Source organism: Ixodes scapularis, unplaced genomic scaffold (genome assembly GCF_016920785.2).
Source record: "Ixodes scapularis isolate PalLabHiFi unplaced genomic scaffold, ASM1692078v2 PGA_scaffold11__112_contigs__length_91849675, whole genome shotgun sequence".
Classification (NCBI taxonomy): Eukaryota; Metazoa; Arthropoda; class Arachnida; order Ixodida; family Ixodidae; genus Ixodes; species Ixodes scapularis.
Window position 1 is genome coordinate 84,837,194 of NW_024609837.1, and position 14,904 is coordinate 84,852,097.

The 14,904-nt window shown below is 44.4% G+C and overlaps 2 protein-coding genes across 3 annotated transcripts in view; one reads left to right on the plus strand and one right to left on the minus strand.

Annotated features, from left to right (window-relative positions):
• LOC8040379 (chondroitin sulfate proteoglycan 4) overlaps positions 1-14,904 on the plus strand; it is a 178,500-nt gene that overhangs the window by 18,569 nt on the left and 145,027 nt on the right. The window lies entirely within an intron of this gene.
• Positions 7,674-9,928, minus strand: LOC115318543. Its single transcript, XM_042289064.1, has 8 exons — positions 9,878-9,928; positions 8,607-8,672; positions 8,475-8,531; positions 8,334-8,396; positions 8,182-8,241; positions 8,040-8,102; positions 7,903-7,959; positions 7,674-7,838 (listed from the first exon to the last, which is right to left on the minus strand). The coding sequence occupies exons 1-8, from the start codon at positions 9,884-9,886 to the stop codon at positions 7,707-7,709; spliced, it is 507 nt and encodes a 168-aa protein (XP_042144998.1). The 5' UTR covers positions 9,887-9,928; the 3' UTR covers positions 7,674-7,706.

Here is a 14,904-nt window from a genome sequence, read left to right on the forward strand (position 1 = left end):
ACCGGTTTCAGTGGCTCAGTATCTCATTAAGACGAGAAAAGGTCAGCAATGACAGCTGTATTTTGGCGTCTGTGTAAAGCGTCGATGGGCATTCTCGCGGGTGGCACGAAGCTTAATAAAAAAAGAAGATCCGCAGTCTCGCGGCACACCAGGTCTGCCGGAAGTGAGTTCCATGTCACGTTTAAGGATGTTTGTTCTGGAGGAGTGCGGTTGAGCCTTGCCACGACGGTCTAATCGAGAAGAACGGTACTGTGGTGTGTGCAAAAACGAGGAAGCATGCATTCACGTTTGGATACAATGAACTGAATAAAACAGTGGAGGGCGGAGATTTTTTACACCGTTCACTTAAAGGTATCCAGCCCAGTCTATTTTTCATTTCGGCTGCGCTGAAGAAACGATCGTACATCCCCTGGACAAACCGTGGAGCAACAGATTGAACGCATTTGAGCGCACTTACGCATACGCGAATATCGGTCTGACATATACTTTATATGCTGCCTTGGAGCTACTAAATGAGCTGCGCTTAGCATTACGGTATCGGCACTCCGTTCCCCGACATTGTTGCGCCGTCATTTTGGTTCGTATGCAGAGCAGACGCTACTGCTGGTCGTCTTGATTCAAAAGTACGACTTCCTCGGCAGTAGATTCGGTGTTGGCAAGGTAATGCAATATTGCTTTGCTTTGTCGCGAACTCTTTAAGCTTTTTTGGAAGCCGGAAAAGCGTCTTCTGTAATTTTAGATAAAGCTTCGGATAAGTGGCAACCATGATTTTAAGTCACATTATGGCCAAGTGTCGTTACTCTAAAGCGTAACTTACTTATTGGCACTATGCTGCCTCTTTAAGCTTTTTGCTCAGTTGTTTTAAGGTCTTCGCACCTCGTATTCCCGAACCCGGCTCATAAACAGTATAGATAAGTGACGCGTTCCATGTAACATGTTACAGTGATTTCGTTACGTTTATGGTAACTTTTTTACTGTAGTGCGCTACTATTTCGAAAGGAAAGTTGTAACTGTAGTTCCATTTTCAAAAGTAACAATGAAAATAGCAATGTTAGAATTTGTCGTATATTTTCAGTTTATTCTTTCTTTTCGTTCTTAGGATGAAGATATATGGAACCAGCACAATCTAGCCAGTCATCTGTGACTGTGGTGCAGAAAAGGAAAAAAAAACTTTTAGTCGAAGAAACAAACAAAGAAGGGAACGGCTCACGTTCCTCTGTATGCCTATTTCTTCGACTAAAAGTGCTCTTCGTTTACTGCTGCACAACAGTCTCAGGCGTAAAGCGACACGATTAACTACCACCAGCTCGCCTGAGCACTTACAGTCTTTTCACAATCTAGCCGATTTTTCTGGCTTCCGAATGATTTGTTCCAACGTTTCGAGGATCATACAAAGCCTTGCATGAATCTGCGATTACGTAATTTCCCACCCGGTCATGCACATAACTATCTTGGAGTGCATTTTTTCGACAATTTAAAGTGGAGTGACTGTGTAGATAATAGTGTGGCTAAGGCGAGCAAAACGTTATACTTTCTTCCGAGGAATTTTAAGAATACGCAACGCAGCGTAAAACAAACTCTGTACTTTTCTTTTACCTGACCAGTTTTAGAATACTCCCGCTTTATTTGGGATCCGCCCGAATGTTAACTCGCCAATAATATAGAGGGAACTAAAATCAGGCAGTAAGATTTGTTACAAGGGATTACAGTACGTACTCAAGTTGCACAAAAATGAAAAAGAAAAAAAAAAGATTAGTTTGGGGGACCTCGTTAAATGTTACAGAAAGTGTTTACTCTTGAATTTTTTCATAATGTATATATATATATATATATATATTTATTTATGTATTTATATTTATATATATCATGGGGAGATCGCGAAATTAGAAGAGATCGTTACATTATGAAATCACATTATGTATCCTCAATACGGAATCGTTCTAAGACAGTGGCAGAATATCGTTATCCAACTAAATGTTTTTCTTGTTCATTCTTTTTTTTTTTTTCAATCCGCTTTGGAGTGGAGTTTTCTACCGAAAGATTTAATTACTGTTACTGATAATGTTTTTCATGACAAACAACAGAGAAAAATTTATGAGTTAAATTGTTTTGGTTGTTGCGTGATGTTTGTATGTCAATTTTTCTCTACGTTATTGCATGCCCACCCGCATAATGCCAAACGGCGCAGCAGGTGTCCGCGTAAATAAAAATAAATACCTCAATTCTCTGGCGTCAAGCCACTGCGGTGGCGCTGCTGTCGGCACTGCGCATGCGCACACGCTTCATCTCACGCGTACGTTTTTTGTTTTTTTTTTTGCAAGAAAAAAAACTGTAACGGTAATTTCGCTACATCTTTTTAAAGTAACTGTAACCGTAGCGAATTACATTTTAAAAGCAATTTACCCGTGACTCCCTGTAATAAACCGCGCGACCGCAATCGGGCAGTTGGAACCCCTCTGAAATGTAGGCACACTGGTCTTTGCTCCTTTATCGCCGTGTTCTCTGGTTTGTCGGCGAGTATGGCGCGCTCCCAGCTTTCTACTAAGACTCTCGCTAATTGAAGCGTCAACCCGCGGCCCAGGAACAAAAAAGATCTTCGGTCTGTCGGAAAGCTGTCGCCAGGCTTCTTTCTTGTGGCCTTTCCCTGCCCTTAGTTTCCCTTTTTGCTTCCACTCCTTTGTTCTCTTTTCTGCCTTTCGGCGTTCTTCTGTAACCTCTCTTTTTTTTCTTTTTTTTCTTTTTGTTTTTTTAGGAGTAAGTAATTTTTGCTCAAATCGGAGATGCGTACGAACTAGACAACGCACAGCGGGGAACAATACGAGTCTCAATACCCTTATACCACGTACAAATTGTTTAATATATCGAAAGTTTGTCGCTAGGCTTCATTTCTTTGTCTTCCTGTCGTCTGCTTTTAGCAAAGGTGACTAATGACAATGATGGACGGAGAAAAAAAAGAAAGTTGTGAGTAGGGTAGTAAAGGTTCTTAAGGCGGGAAGTCTTCGCTTGGTTTTCAACAAAAAGAACAGGAAGATTGATTGCAAGCTTTAAAAAAGAAGGCGGACGTTGGGAGTATAAAAAACAAATACAATAAAAATAAAACGAAGGGTTTGTGTGTGTGTGTGTTTGTGTGTGTTTTGGGGGGGTTTAAAACGGTGATAGACATACAGACAACTCGATAGGCCTCTAATGCAGGAAATAAATGTAGCCCTTGTTGTATAGCTTGAGCACCTCTCTATAGGGGATATTCACTGGACGCCATATTTGAGGGTGATGTGCATGCTCAGAACAGGCTTACATTAATAGGCTGCTAAGACCGGCAGTCTTGATGGTGCGGAATGCTCGTGGCGAAAGAACTCAGGGGGATGGCATGACGTCACGAGCCTAGCCTCGGCAAGGCAACTTCTTCTGAAGCCGCCTCTCCCCCCTACCCTCCTCACACTTTTTCCGGAAACGGTATGCATCTCGGGACGAGTCGGCCCCGCCACGTGACTTTTTCTGGTAGGTTTTAGTAGAGGCGCTATTATGGTGAGCTGTAGTATGTTCAATACACGGAGCAGGCAGTGAGCGCGGAGGCGGTGGGTGTCGGACTTGTAGCGTCTGCTTGCCGTTCTTATGAGGCAGTGAGCGCGGAGATGGTGGGTGCCGGATTTGTAGCGTCTGCTTGTCGTTCTTTTTCCTTGTATTTACGGAGTAGGCAGCGAGCGCGGAGACGGTGGTTGCCGGATTTGTAGCGTCTGCTTGTCGTTCTTTTGCCTTGTATTTCTCGACCGCTATAGATAGAGCTTAAAATGTGGAATTTCCGAACTAAAGCACTTCTTCGCGATGCACCTACCTTGTTGGTAAACCTCCAGGAGGCTCTGTAATGGAAGTCGAGCTAGAACATGGGCCGGCTCGCTCGAAGCAGCGTCTCAGCAGAAACTGTCTCAAGAAAGCGCTCAGTCTTGAATCGCGTCTCACGCGCTCGCGCGCTCCAACCTTGAAAGTGCTTTACGTCCGCCTCGGCTGAGACGCTGCATTCCAGCGAGCCGGCCCTGGGCTGCGGTCCTTCCGTGCGCTCTAATTTTCTCTCCCGAGCTGTTTCCAAAAAAACAGAACCTTCCTTCTGCGAAAGCGCACAAGAGCAGCAGACGTTGCCACTGCGATGTCTTCGGCAGTGAGAAATGATTTAGCGATATGCAAGGCGTCCGCCCGAAAATTCGGAAGATCCAACATAGGAAAACGAATCATGGTGAACTCTACACCCCTCCTGTTGTGCTTGTGAGATATCAACTTACCTTGTTGAGACAGCTTCACCTTGTTACCGCGAGTAAAGCCTAGCTCCACTTGTCTCGAAGTGTCTTAATTCAAGTCTTTTATTTACATTAGACTCACTTCGAAAATTAAAACAATATATACAACACTTATTTACAACATTGTTTGATTTGCACCACAATAATGACTTATGAAATAGTTACGGTACCCCTTTCAGACGAACACAATAATTACTAGGTTGACGGAAGACATGATAATCGGTTCAAAATATTTACACTATGTATATGTTGGAATATGTACGTACATGCATAATCTGGCTCATATATCTACTGGCCTTTGAACTGTGTGAGTTTGGTGTGCCTTTGCCTTACTTTTTGCTGGTGTAGGTCATCTGTGGACACCATGCTTATGCTTCGCAGTCTGATATCCAGGTACTTCTGCGCAACAGACCGCATGAGATGATAGGCGTGGTTCTCCATGGGTTCATTCTCAAGCATGTGGTCATTGAGAGAGCTAAAGATGTCTTTGCCAATGAAGCGTTTAAGAATATTACTCAGCATCTTTTCCACAAAACTTCTTGATGCAGTTGAAGATTGTTTCAAAGTGGCACGGAGGCCGATCTCACATTCTCGACATACTTCCAAGACATCCGCAGATGGACAAGGCAAGTCTTCTGCTGTCTTCCGCTGCAAAAGTGAGTGCGCTGGGTCTGTGCCAGGAGCTGCTGTCAGTGCGGCGACACATTTTGTGCACCTCAGTTTTTGGAGGAGGAACCGAACTACAAAGCCAGCTATATACACAACGGCCCTCTGCGACAGTTCCGAGATATGTCTTGGGTCCGGAAGATAGTCATGATCAAGAAGATCATCATCACCACGCCCCACATCTTCACCGTCTTCAATTAGACTTCTTCTAGCAGTGGTCCAGTTCAGAACTTCGACAGAATTTACATCTGTTGCGCTTGTGACATGCAAGATCTTGACCTGTTCAAGTGGAAGGCAATTACCTGACGTGAGGTCTTTAACCTCGTTCAACACAATCAGTCTCTTGAAGACAGCAGCAAACTGCCTTGTTGTTGGGTTATCATTGCTCCTTCCGTGAGACCTCATCACTCCAAAAAAAAGTTCGAGATGGTCTTGGCTGAACTTGTATGTGGGAAGGTATGTCATCAGTGAAGTGTCTTCAACGACATGCTTGTAGAGGTCAAGGACGCTGCGAATGCATACTAGGAAGCCAATGAATCCAGTTTTTCTGTTCGTTTCAGTCATCAGAAGTCCATCAACGCATTCTTGTACAGACGAGAAGTAGGATGCAGCATTGTCTAGATAGGACCGGACTTCTTCTATATTATCCTTGCACAATGGTTTCTTCCACAGCTTCTGGCCGACATGTCGCGAATTCAGGATGTCGAAGACATTGTTTACATGCCTGATAAACTGCTCTGTTGGGCGTGACTGGTATAAGCTGGGAATACCGAGATTGCGGCATTCCGCAATTGCATCGGCAACTGATGTGCTAAATAATTGTGCAGCAAGTGACACCTTCATTGGCTGATTTTTCCAATAAATGTGGGACTTTCTCAGCTTGTTTGCAATGAGCACTCCTTCTTTTTGTTGTATCTCATGGAGATCTTCCACAAACTTCCATTGGATGAGGCCTCCATCTCTGTCCACAAAAGCATGCTTATCAGAAAGAGCATTTCTAAGCAATTTTAGCATATGGCAGGGGTCTAAGAAAGCAAAAACCGGTTCCTTTGTGTCCGGGTGCCGAATGGTGGTCGCTAATTGGTCAACATTGAAGTTGCACCCCAAGTTGCGCAACATTGTCAGATTGGCTGGAGCCCCATCACACGTTAGAGACACAACCTTGGCACCATTCTCGTGGGCCAACGTGAGGGCTTGTTTGACAAGGTTGGCTCGCTGCTCTCCTCCGATTCCATCCACAAGAAAATATCCCAGAGGAAGTTTCCACTGACCATTCACCCCCACAATCATGACAACAAAGGCATCTTTGGCAACAGGCAGTGAATCGTCACTGATACCCGCACCCATGTCCTCATACCCATGAAACGTTTGTCCATCCCATTCCACATGGCGTCTCACAGCCATCTCATCAACCATTAGAGCACAAACTGTTGGTTTCCCAGATGCCGTGTCCTGTGTCACCTTCATCTGCAGAGCAGCGAGAGCTTCCTTTGAGAACCCAGCTTCTCCATCTATACTCTGGTACCACTTGCCTAGGGTTCGTGGATGTGGAAGGCACGTGTCGAAGACCTGCCGGACATAAGTGTATGCTCTTGGCGAGTAAAAATGCAGGGTGAGTGCAAATGCTCGCAGTTCAGGCGAGTACTGGACTGGCCGAGGCACACCCTTTTTTTGTGCAACCTGACGCATCAGGAGATCTTTGTTCACTCCGGCAAAGCTTTGAAGCACCGATAGATTTTCATCAATTAGTATGTTGTTTTTTGACAGATCATCAATAATGTCTTGCACTTGAGCTATTTTCTTTTTGAGGCGGCGCTGTGCTTGCTGAAGGGTCTTGATTTTCTTTTTGCTCGCTGTTTGCAGGTTACAGTAGCGCCTAACCTCCTTTCGCAAGAAGGCCTTTTCAGGTGTGTCGTCAGGAGGTTGATCCTACAATGACATATATGGCGTGTTATATTTACTCTGCCATTTGATATGAAAGCTCTGCAAGGAAACTTCTATCGGCTACCAAATTGAGGCAGCTTATGTCAAACCTGTACAGATTTGAGAAAAGCCTTTTTTTTACCGTGGGTATCTTATATTTTCTAAGTCAGGCATGCTTTGTTAGTAGATGCATGCTATCAAAGGTAATTAATGGAGAGTTGAGTGTATATTTCTTCGCGTGAAATCTTAGAAGCAATGTCGCAGTTCACCAAGTCGTGACAGAAACTAGAATGAGCTTGCCTTTTGGTTGCAGGCATTCGTTTCCATTTTGTCTTCCTTGTTTTTAATGATTGGCATCTTCTGCATTCTCGTGGTTGAAATAATCACCATACTGAAAGCAATTTCTGATTTTCGTGCAAGTTATGCAGTTGGTAACAGGCAAGTGTTGGAGCCTCCTTGTTGATTCACCTATGACACGAATCCCCCTCCACCCCAGTTGGCAGTTGATTACCAGCAAAGACCCGAGCAGGGTAAATTGAAAGAGAAACCATTGCTTTTGCCCTGTCACCAACTGTGTTAGTGCAGATAATCGCAAAGAATCACACACCTCGCACAATATTGATGCGGGAAATCAACTTTTATTGATCACATTTTTCGGCACGAAATCATCCGGCTAAAATCGCAATCCGTGAGCAATTTCATTGATTACAAAATTTCTTCACAATGACAGGTCAGTTACCTAGTCATATTTGTTGATTTTTATTAACAGTCAAATACTGTGAAAATAACATGCATTAGAGGATACTGCATCAAACATTTTGAGAAATATTAAGTCATAAGAAATAAAAACAATACTTGCAGTTTATATGCAATTTCCTCTAGCACAAAAGTTTTGCTCACCTCCAGTCTTGTGGGGCCCTCGTCAGAAACATCCATGAGACTGGAATGTCCCGTCAGATTCTGCATAGATACAAAAAGCTCAAGACTAGTTATGTTTCACCGTTACAATGAAGCGGCTCATTACCGAGCTTGTCGAAGGCACTGACAAGTCAACATCCTGTGTGCTGGACTCTGGAGGTACCTAAACCAGAGTGGATGCAATTAAGAAAGAACGAACAACTGGTAATATATTAATCACACCAACTAAAACATTATGCTCACCTCTGTCCTGAAAGCACTGGTACCAGGCACACCCTCCACAAAACTGGAATATGTTGCTGGTTCCTGCATTGATAGTCAGATTCAAGTTTAGACTTTGTACACAAAGCTGGAATATAGGCTAACAAAATAGGCAGCTCATTACCAAGTCTGTCAACGACATTGAGAGGTCGACGTCTTGTGTGCTGGAGGACTCTGGAGGTTCCTGAAAAAAATTTGGATGTGATTAAGAAAAAACAAACAACTTGCAATTCATTATACAGCTATTTATGTACATTAACTAGAAAGATTTCTTACATCTGTTCTTAAGTCACTGGTACCAGGCATACCCTCCACGAAACTGGAATGTGCTGCCGGTTCCTGCATTGATAAATTTCAGCAAGTTCAGACTTTGTATGCAAAGCTGGCATATATGCTAACAAATAAGCAGCTCATTACCAAGTCTGTCAAAGACATTGAGAGGTCCACATTCTGTGTGCTGTACTCTGGAAATGCCTAAAGAAAAAGGATGTGATTAAGGAAAAAAAGACTTAAATTAATTACATACACTAACTATAAAGTTTTTCTCACCTCTGCCCCCGAAGAAGCACTAGTACCAGGAACACACTCCGAAAAACTGGAATGTTCTGCCGGTTCCTGCATGGATACAAGGATTCTAAGCATGGCAGGTGTGCACTTTGTACAGATGGTAACAGTGAAGTAATTCATCGCCCAGCTTGCATTAACATGTCAAAGTATGTGGCAGGAGTTGTTGCAAGCTATAGTGCCGGCAACCAAGCCGATCCACAATGTTAAGCATATCTCAGAACAATCATATTTGAGGATAATTTCATATTTTTCTGAAGAGCCATTTTTCTCAGCCAAAGACATTTTCCATTCTTACACACATGTAACCTGCGTCAGGCATATAGCCTGTCACAGGCAAGGAGCGCATTGTAAGATCCACCTCCAGCATCTGTTTACTGCCATCAGCAGCACTTCGGCTGTGTGTGTCTTGTGCTCTGAAGGCTATTAATCTCATGCTACAGGCAGAGTTTCCAGTGAACCTTACACCTATATTCGCATTCGCTTTCTCTGGTGGGGCACTCCTGGCTTCAGATTTGGATTCATGCCAAGACACTTGGGAGTTCACGGTCATATTGTGAGAAGCTCTATGCACCATGATTGTGTTGATGCTTGCTCAACCCTTGCTACACAAGGTATTAAGTGTGTGGGGATTCTGGCAGCCTGAATATCAACTTCTGCATTGAGGCATGTGTTCCAAATTATAGCAGTTGATGTCATAAAGTATCTAGCTTCATTAAACAATATCAGGGCTGCAACAACGCTACGGCAATGTGACCTATGCAGCACACATTTTGCCCAGCCTGACCAGCTAGCATGCATGGGTTGGTACATACTTTTCTTGTGTTCTGCTGAGGGATATCTTGAGTTCAACATTTTCCACCCCATCCCCCCAGCAAATGATTAGTTGTAATAGGACGGACTGACAAACAGCAGCTGCATTTTTCACTTTAAGTGACATCGTTACGGAACTATGAATGTGCCGAGTTACTCTTTGAGGCGGCAGCTGTACTGCAAGTACTTTGTATTCTTCTTTTGTTAGGACTGTACAAGCATCAAGACAGTGCTTAGAGAAGTAAACTAGCGATAATGAAAAATGCTTCCGAGATATAATATCTGGCACAGGTAAAATGTTTTATATTCCTATGAAATTCGCTCACTATGAATAAGTCTCCATCGTCTTTAACTTTACCTTTGCAGGTCACCTACGCACACATAAAAAGTGACTTTCAGAACAGCACACTGAAATCCAACACTTGAATGAGTTGTGTACTTACCACTTCCATTTCAACTTCAACGCCTACATACTCCTCCAACAGTGGCTCAATAGCCTCGACTGGGACAAATCCTATAAAATATGTAAGAATGAGTACATACGATGCAGTGTTGTGGCCGCAGAGACTAACATATGCTGTAGGACATTTCAAAATTAGCCGGCCAGAAGAAGTCTACCATCTTTGCTATATTAAGGTGGCGATGCAGGCGAGTTGGTTCATGGCTACAACGAGGAACAGTGCAAAAAACACACAAAAACAAGTGGAAGGAGTAGACGGGACGCCTACTCCTTCCACTTGTTTTTGTGTGTTTTGTGCATTGTTCCTCGTTATCTTTGCTAATTTCAATATTCAAGAGAATAATAAAACTTTGCTTTTTTAGACCTTTCTGTTTATTCTTTGTGTTCATCTGCTTTACTGTGCATGCACTCACTTTAAATTATATTGTTCTGTTACCATGATGCGTTTACTACATAAGAATTAAAGACATGCAGTGAAGTATCTCGTAAGAAACTTAAAGTTGTATTCTGCTTTTGTATAGCCCATGTTGCAAACTATGCGAGCAAACAAAGTAAACCGATGAGCAACAAGAGCTTCAGCGTAGTAAATGGTCATCCAAGCAGGCTAGCTTCTTTTGTGTCATCTAAGAGCCATTTCGGCTTCAAACGTCATATCAATTAAACCTGTTGCATGCTCGTACTTTCATTGCTGGGTATTTTTTATCCGGAATTTTCTCTCTGCAGTGGAGGGCACGTTCCAAATATGGGAGGGCTGCAGGAAAGGGGGTACAGTCTTACAGGTACTTTGCACAGAAAACAAAAAGATTAGAAGAGCGGTGGGGGAGGGGGGGGGGGGGAGGCGATGGATTTCGGGTGTGTGTATATGTAAACCACTTAATTTTCACGGGAACCCCATTTTCACGAATTTCGCGAAAAATAGGTCCCAAGAACAATTCCGGTAAAATGTAAACACATTGGAGATCCCACCGCGTCGCGAAAATTAGAACCCGCGAATTATTCCAAAACTATCAGCTTTGACCTCAATCGCCGCGAAAAGTAAATCATTTACAGTATAGTACAAATCACTTGCCACTTCTGCCGTTTCCCCCGTTATCTCCAGGATCTTGTGTCCCACTTCGTCCACTCTGCGCTTCAGTTTGCTGGAATGAAAAACAAAATTGTCAACTATTTTGATGTGCAATATACTCATGTGCTAAGGATATGCGTATTTTAATTAGTTACCTTTGGTAAGAGCACCGATGGCACGGCACTCTTCTTGAGACGACGGACCCCTGTGAAGCTCCGCTCGAAGTCCTCGGACTGAAAGTGCGCCGAGCACACCACGCTATTCTTTGACGTGGTCCAACCACTTCCCCTGTTCAGTGCCTCAACCCATCGGTTGCGACGCGCGACGTCGCTCGGGAAGCTGGGAGCATACAAAAGTGATATATATTAACTTTGAAGTTTCATCAACAAAGGGTGTACGCACTCACCGATGAAACGAAACAGTGGGCGACTTCTTGAACCGCTCGGACCGATTGCTGCACTTTCCTACACTACACAATCCCATCGCGGTTAGGAAACTCTAGCAGACGATTCGTCCACAAAATCAAGCGCGACCGCCGCGATCGCGAACACTTTGCAAGGCGACTTCGATGGAGAATACGCCTTCGATGTCGTTCTCCGTCGTCAGAACTGTTGCTCAAGCGGTGCTCTCCGTTATCACGCGGATTTTACGCATCGGTGGTTCGCAGACTCCGCGTCTCGACGATCTCGGAAATCTCGGACATCGCCGCACGTTTCGACGGCTCCGTTGCTTGTAAATCCCACCGGACGAGATAGAATTTCATAGTACACCGCCAACCGGCCGACTTCCGGGCCGACTTTTTTTTATGACTAGGCTTCAAAAAAATCACGTGATGCCATCCCCCTGAAAGAACTGGACCCTATGTTGCACATTTTGGACTCCCACGGCGACTATGGAGAAGGAAGTGACATCAACGACACGGCAAACGCAGATTAGATGTTGAAAAAAGAAAACCAAATCACCATCCAATCTGCGTTTGCTGCGTTGTTGACGTCACCTCCTTCTCCCTAGTTGCCGTCAAAGTCCAAAACGTGCAGCATAGGGCCCCTGGCGAAGATTGGCGTCAACACGCGCTCAGCAGTCGCACACGAAGCTATGACCGCCAGTGAATACAACCTATATGCTGAGACTACAGCCAAAGTACAGTGTTGCCAAAGTTACAAACACGAGCTAGCTGGCGCTGTTGGCTTTGAAAAGTGCATTTCGAGCGCTAGTGCTTGTTCTGTAGGAGAACGCTTCTAAGGTATTCACACGAGGGACAAATCCCGGGGATTTTTCTCCGGCGTGTGCGCATCACGAGATGAAAACGCGAGGCTTTTGCACATCGTAAAACCTGACGTTTTCGTCGCTGCATGCGCGTGCCGTGCAGAAATCTCCGGGAATTCTCCCTCGTGTGCGTACCCCTTTGCAGCGAGCTTCTCTTGGAGCTGACTGTGTGAGCTTGGTACACAATTACGACAGCGCTCACGTGCTTTAAGTACCATAGCCTCCTCTATACTGTCAAAGCCTGGCAGATCGCCATGCTGAGGAAAAAGAGAAAAGGCAGAGAGGCAGACAACGAATGGGAGGACAGTCATATAATTCGGGCGCCCCGCTGAGGCGAGACGCCGAAACACACTTCTCCCGAGCGATGGAATGTCCGTTCGTGCTCCTCGCGTTCGTCGCGCTGCTCTTCTTTCCCCTCGGGTTTGAAAACCATGTTTCGAGTCCTCGCCGCTGCAACAGCTGTGCGCTGACGTCCAGGTTCCCCGAGAAATGCTCTGTGCTACCAGATCCTCGCGCTCCGAATCTGCGACCGGGCAGTCTATGGCTCCGTTGTCGAGCTGTCAGGCTTTGTGAGTTTAGAGGAGGCTACGAGAGTACATAATATTCTCGTTCGGTGCATTATGAACGAGACGGGGACGGCGCAAGCGAGCCAGCAGAAGTTCCTTAAGAACAAGTTGACATAGGGGTAGGGGGCGTAGCACGTAGAGCGAAAGCTGGCACTGCAGAACCCAGGAATATGAGCATCGTACCGTGATTCACGTATCAACACTATGTACAGTGCGCGTTAAAGAACCCGGGCTAGCGGTTGTACTGCACTGGCTAAATTCCTCATATACAGCTGGGACACCAGACTCTTTTTGAGGCTGACTAACTTCTGGCTCTCTGAACAGCTATACAAATATCTCCCGCTGTTTAAATAACTTAGCAAGTCATTCACTAAGGAACAAGTGCCAATCTTAGCCATACAAATGGACAGACAATAAACCATTTAAAGTAATGGTGGTTTTTGTTTGTTTTTAATACCACTAGAGATGTACATTTCGCGACACTGCTAAGGCGAACACGACTTCAGCACTTTTTGAGATTTTACTTCGACAAGGTGCAGTTGGGCATTGAAATTTACAACTTGGGTTAGTATCCCAACTGGCCTCTTTCCACCCTTATAGTAGTTTTGATGACAGCTCCTCCAATATAAACAAAAAACACAAAGAAATCCGGTAATGGCTTGTTCGCTCTACCAGTGTCGCCGAGCGTACAGGTGTACGATTCCAATTGTCGAGTAACTGAATAATGAGGTAAGCACAAAACGAGCGTGTTGGTAACAATAATTAAACACGAGGAAGATATATAGAAAGGGGGGACGGACAAAAAAGACTTCCAACTAGCAACTGCTAGTTGGAAGTCTTCGTTCTCCTTCCACCTTTATATGTATCGTTCTCATGTTTAATGAATAATGAGACGGGCCTCTTTTTTTCTGTTTTTTCTGTTTTTTTTTTTTCATCTTCTCCTTCTTGAGGCAACCAGTTCTTGAATGTCAGCCAGGTCCAAGGGCTAACCTTGAGCGTTTTAGATGAGACCGAGTATAATAAGACTCGCTAGTTTCACTTTGAACGGTCGGGTCCTGGCCATCAAAGGACACTCGTCTACAACTTTCTACGGCTAGGCATTGAAAGGTGTGGGGGACGTGTGCATGAACGCTTTTAAGGCTGTGCACGCTCATTTTTCCTATCATCGATAATACCACAGAAAGTTGTCTGCGGGCATATCAAGAGCATCTCACCGAATCTCAGATGGAATCAGGCGCATCTGACCCAGCATCCTTCTATACCGGAAGGAGCAAGAACTATAGTAAAGAGAAAAAAGAAACGGGATTCTACAACAGTTCAAGGTAACAAAAAATAAATGTTTACGGCAACAACTGTTTACGTCGTGTTCCTTTTCTTATTTTTTTTTATTACAGGGCGGCAGTTTGTTTCTATCAGGCCAACAAATTAAGCTTCAAAAATTTGACTGAACATGCCTTTGAGTGCGTATGTTCGTATGCCAGGCGTGACCGAAGTCTCCGAGGATACAATTTCAACCAACTCTCGCTTGACACCGAAAGAGGAAGACATTTTGAGACAGTGTCTGTTCCCAGACAAAGCGCTTTTCTCGTAGTCGTTCGGAGCACATATCTTCGACATCAGGTGAGACTTGCGTACACAGAAAGGTGTACGCATGCATCTTTCGACGCTGTCAGCTGTCGCTGTATAAAGTTGTTGCACTAATGTTTACACGGCGTGGAATATGTCACGGTTGGCGGAAGCAATTCGGCCACACCAGTACGTCTGCTAACCGGAGGTTCTTGTCATGCTTCGAGGAAGTGGGAATTGGAGGAATTCACAGCCATATATGTCCACGTCAATAGTGGCGAGAACAGGAGTTTAGAAGTCAAATAGTCAAAGTGGGAAGACGAAAACACACGGTGCAAGAAAAGGAAAAGGACAGCAGGGTGCCATATTCTATACTGTTCACATTTTTTTCCTTAATCTCTATTTTTTTGTTTCAGAGTGATAAGGAATCTCCCATCCGCCTGTGTGGTGAATCGTATTGAGTTGTCGTTTGCATACCTAGAGTTTACTTATTCCACCTAATAAGCACGGCATACTACCCTTGAGGCGTAACCTGCGTTCTACATC

Coding starts and splice junctions, on each gene's coding strand:
- LOC115318543 (XM_042289064.1), bottom strand. Junction 8,242..8,333: donor CCAGTGACTTAAGAACAGAT/GTAAGAAATCTT, acceptor AATTTTTTTCAG/GAACCTCCAGAGTCCTCCAG. Junction 7,839..7,902: donor CAGTGCCTTCGACAAGCTCG/GTAATGAGCCGC, acceptor GTATCTATGCAG/AATCTGACGGGACATTCCAG.